This window comes from Branchiostoma belcheri, unplaced genomic scaffold, assembly GCF_001625305.1.
Source record: "Branchiostoma belcheri isolate BF01 breed outbred unplaced genomic scaffold, Haploidv18h27 scaffold115, whole genome shotgun sequence".
NCBI lineage: Eukaryota > Metazoa > Chordata > Leptocardii > Amphioxiformes > Branchiostomatidae > Branchiostoma > Branchiostoma belcheri.
In genome coordinates this window covers 17,640-22,713 of record NW_017802547.1, presented here as the reverse complement: position 1 = coordinate 22,713, position 5,074 = coordinate 17,640, and the positions used below count along the sequence as shown (strand labels likewise).

General features: G+C 40.6%; 1 protein-coding gene across 1 annotated transcript in view; it reads right to left on the bottom strand.

Moving 5' to 3' along the window:
* LOC109462294 overlaps positions 1-5,074 on the bottom strand; it is a 16,095-nt gene that overhangs the window by 9,061 nt on the left and 1,960 nt on the right. Inside the window, exons 4-8 of the mRNA XM_019758824.1 lie at positions 4,068-4,218; positions 2,780-3,055; positions 2,060-2,192; positions 1,295-1,571; positions 700-875 (exon numbers count right to left, since the gene is read on the bottom strand). Coding sequence (XP_019614383.1) covers positions 700-875; positions 1,295-1,571; positions 2,060-2,192; positions 2,780-3,055; positions 4,068-4,218 — 1,013 coding nt within the window. The remainder of the gene's footprint in view (positions 1-699; positions 876-1,294; positions 1,572-2,059; positions 2,193-2,779; positions 3,056-4,067; positions 4,219-5,074) is intronic.

The window sequence follows — 5,074 nt, the reverse complement described above, 5'->3', positions numbered from 1 at the left end:
GTCAGGAATAAGTGGTGTGGGTTTGGTCCCCCTAGCAGCTTGTTCAGGAACTGCAGGGGACTTTCGGGCGAAATCTTTGAAAGCCAATAAGTCCAGATAGGAACAGCGTATTTTCATCATTTTTGGTGTGTAGGTATCTGACAGAGAGATGTACATAATTAACTGCAAATTATGCAAATGAGGACTTTATTTGCATAATTAATGAGGAAATTCTATAATTACAGTGTTTTACATTATAGAACTTTCATACATGTAATGTATGTAACCTATGGCAGATGGAACATCAACAGATACTAATTATGCAAATGATGACCTAATTTGCATAATTAATGCAAAAAATCTATGATTTCTCAATGGTGAATGATGGGAATGTCATACTTGGGACATCTTTAAGTTAATCAAAAGTTAACATCACGATGCATATATTATGTTAATGCAGAGGTCATTTGCGTAATTAAAGAAGAAATTTACATTTACATATCAAGCCCATATTTCATGGAGGTATGAGATCTCGGAACTCTTGTTTAGAGTTAGATGTGCAAAGGATAGGTGGAACAAGTCGTTCGGTGCAATATAGCCAGCTGCCACCCTGCCGCGTGCCTGTGAAGCTAGCGTGTTATGCCAAGGCGATTATACAGATGAATATACATGTACATGTACCAAGGACGTTCTATCTTGATAGAACGTCCTTGTGTGTACATATACTGACCGGCTGCCTCATGGGTTCCCTCCTTCTCTCGTTGGGCGGTACTGATGCAGTTCCAGACGTCTTCGTAAGGTGTCTCCTCGTAAACGGCAGGTAGAGCGGCGGGTTGGCCTGGTTGATCTGCAGGTTGACGGTTCATGGCAGCCCGGGCCTGGAGGATGTCGGTTGTCTGCATGAGTAAAATTGACATAAAACTCTTCACACAAATGCTACAGGATGACCACACCCTACATGACCTTGTCCTGTCTCTAGATCATCGGCTACTAGACGTTCACCCCCAGCCAGAACAAAAAGACTTCAGAACTCTTTCCTACATCAGTCCATCAGACTCTACAATCAGACTGAATGGTACTTGTTATGTCTGGGATGTACAGTTCATATTACATATTGTGTATGTGTATATTTGTGTAGATATGTATCTAACGAAATGTAATGTTATGTGTTTATTTTAATATTGTAAATATCAATGTCATTCAGGCAACATTATATATTGTTTGTCTGTAAGGTTCATACTGGTATAATAATAAAGAATTGACTTGAATGAGATGGGGAGGTGTCGCGTCCGTGGTCAGCTCGCCTAGTACCTACCTTGTTCAGCCCCTGTCCGGTCTCCTCAACCGGGAACCCATCCGACTTCACTGGGACAGCCTCTTCATAGACTGGTTCTGGACCACGTAGGTTCACACTTACAACCTGGTCATCATCTAGGGCGGTGACTTCTGCCTTTAGTCCGAAGTGACTGTCGTCAGGCTCGGCATATGTGTGCCGGACGATGGTGTGGTCGGCAGGCAGGGAGTAAGTGTTCTCCAACTGGACCGGTTTGGCAGACGAAGAGTGAGACATCACGGCGATGTTTGAAAGGTACCTAGTAATCAGATTATAAGAATACACGTAGATTATAGAAACACTTTGATAAAGGTTTAAACATCCAGGTCAGGCCACACTGACTTAATTTATGGATGACATCCTCTGAAGATCCCCAAACTTTTCTTTGAATTGTCCAGTAGTAGACTTTGAATTGTGTTTGAATTGTCCAGTTGTAGTAGAGTTTGAATTGTCTTTGAATTGTCCAGTAGTAAAGTTTGAATTGTCTTTGAATTGCCCAGTAGTACAGTTTGAATTGTATTGCCCAGTAGTAGAGTTTAAATTGTCTTTGAAAGACGACTCACAAAAAGAGGAATGAAGATTTATACAATTGTCAGCATATCTAACACCCTTGGCATATCATTTTATTTATGTGCATAACATATGGTGTCCCTCTTCCTTTAGCCAACCAACCAAAGGTTTCATTTTTTTTTCTTCAAGTGTAAAGCTTTTGCTAAAGATTTCATGCTAGGAAACTTGTTTACGTACATGGTACTATAGGGTTGTATCTCGTCATCTTCGGTTTCGTTAGATGCCTTTGGTTTCTTCGTGTGGACGAGCTTCAGTAGTGCCATGATCAGCGGCGAAATTCCGACCAGCGCCACCAAGACAGCAGTGATTACTTCAGATGGCAAAAAAAAAATTAGAAATAAAAAGTTTAAAAAATGAAATTTTTTTTTAGAAAAGTAAAAACAGAAAGAAATGAAAAAGAAATAGGAAAGTTATGAAAATGGCTTAAAGTTCGGGAAGAATACTCGCTTTGTACACGGAAGGTCGTAAGTTTAAATCCAGGCTGGTCATACCTAAGACTTTAAGAATGGCACATACTGCTTTTTCTGCCTAACACTCACCGAGGAAGAGTGTGGGGATTGAAAACAAAACAGTACACACGGACTAGCCCCCTGTTGTTGACAAGACTACACCATCATAACATACTAACTTAAAAGGTTAAAAATAGTGACACTTAAAAAAACACTTTTTTACATGGCAAAGGCATGTGTTCCTCGAACTCTACTTATAAAGAAAATATGCTTAGGATGTTTAATGTACCTAAAGTACACGAGTGAATAGCGTCAAATGTCCCCGTCGTCTTTGGCAGCTTTGCGTTGAGCCATTTTATTGGTCGAGTAGAGAGCGACTCGGTCTGATGATTGGCATTCGTCCCTATGTTCTGGGACCCCATTGGGAGATTGTTTGGCTTTGCTGTACCCAAGAACCGCTGACTCCCTTGACCAAAATGTGACTCAAAGACTTCATCTCTGTCAGTGTGTAGTCGTCCAGTGTCCAAGATTGTGCACGTGGTCGGTTTGACTGTTTGTCCCAGCCTCTCGTGGTTCTCGGAACGCTTTGCGGAGTTGTACATGTGTTTCACCTTGTGGGGTACCGTTTCCGGATTCACAAACCCTGTCTTTTTTGTATTCTTCTGGTTGACGTTGTCATTCTCTGTCGTTTCAGTTTCTCCTGATCCGGAACTCACAGCGCAGTCTGAAACAAACCGTTAGGAAACTCAACCATTAGTATGTCATTGGGATAAAGTACCTTTTATATACTAGTTGAGCCTGTAGTACCACCATGAAAAATGGAGGTATAATTGTTTTTGGTCTGTCTCTTTGTGTGTCTGTATATGTGCGTATGTGTCTATCACACATTTGTGCGGAACTAGCCACATACATGTACATTTAGAATGCCTTTATGAATTGTGATGATCTTTGGTATGTAGGCAGGCCTTAGAGAGACAAAGGTCAAGGCCATATGGGCCTCCTGGTGGCTAACCTTGGTACTTGCTATTTTTTCAACTGAGTAGAGAAAACCATAAATTAAAACAAATAATGCTAGTTACAACCTTCTATCTATTGAATTAAATTAAAGAAATCCAAGAAAACATTTAGTAGAGCTCTAAATATTTCATGGAGGACTGAGATCTCCAAATTCTTGTTTCAAACTGTATAGACTAACAACGTTTAGTGCTTTTTACTCTTGTAAAGAAATTATCTGTAACACATTATTTTTAATACAGACACACACCACGGACACACACAAACACATGCATGGGTACATGGTTACACACACCTAGGACAGGCATGTATGCCTGTGTGTGGATGGTGTTCAGCACCAAGGACAGGCATGTATGCCTTTGTGTGGATGGTGTTCAGCACCAAGGACAGGCATGTATGCCTTTGTGTGGATGGTGTTCAGCACCAAGGACAGGCATGTATGCCTGTGTGTGGATGGTGTTAAGCACCAAGGACAGGCATGTATGCCTGTGTGTGGATGGTGTTCAGCACCAAGGACAGGCATGTATGCCTGTGTGTGGATGGTGTTCAGCACCAAGGACAGGCATGTATGCCTGTGTGTGGATTGTGTTAAGCACAAAGGACGGGCATTCATGCCTGTGTGTGGATTGTGTTAAGCACAAAGGACAGGCATTTACACGCAAGGTAGCACATAAGAAAACAATATCTTAATCTTCATGGAGGTAAAAAAAATGAGTTCTTACCAAGTGTGATGGACGACACTCGTAGGCCATAGTGTTCTTGAGGGGTCGCGCAAGTCATGCAGGGATTGGAACGTGTGAGGGCTGCTGGGAAGGTCTTGTAGGACATCAAGAAGTCACAGTTACACTTCCATGGGTTCTCACTCATGTAAACCTGCAAGAAAAAAGTCTGTGTCTTGAAAGGGCGTTTGTCTGATTTTTTTAGTGGCATCTGACATTTTGTAGAGTACCATCTGACACTGACTAAAAAGTCGTCGGGGCTGGGAATTCTAGCCTTTTTCAACCTATACACCATTGTAGAGAGTACCATGAACACCGAGCAGATTATTATTGGAATGAGCAGAGCACTTTGGACTAATGCCTCTGACCGTTTACAGCTTAGAGGTACAAATCCAATCTTTTGTCACAAACTTCTCTGTTACATAGCGGATCATAATGACCCCCAGCGGGGGTCTTCACGCTTTGTTGAAAATTGAAAAATCTCAAGATTTGTTCCAAAGATCTCAATATTTTATACGAAATCTTGATATTTTTCATGACAATCTCAAGATCTTTCATAAAATCTTGAGATGAAAATGAAAAGGTCTCAAGATCTTTCCAAGATCTTTTCAAAGAATCTTGATATTTTTTCATAGTATCTCAAGATGCTTTGAAGAATATTAAGATTGTTTAAATGATCTCAAGATTTATAAAGCAATCTTGAAAGAAATGTTGAAATGGCTGCCTTAACTTGATATGAATCATTATGAAAAGTACTCCGACTGCTTCTGTTGTTACATCGGGTATCAATTCAGACCGGTTGAAAGGGTTTTATATAAAAAAAAACTTAACGGTAACCTTGCTATATTGGTTGAGCGATCAAATCTTCATATACACTCTTGTGGGATACAACTGATTTCTTTTGCCATGCATTCAAGAGTTGGGTGTAATGATCTTTCCACAATTAAATTGGACCCTTTACATCACAGCAATGTGAAATTGTGGAGAAAGCTGAGTGTGTGTAATAATAC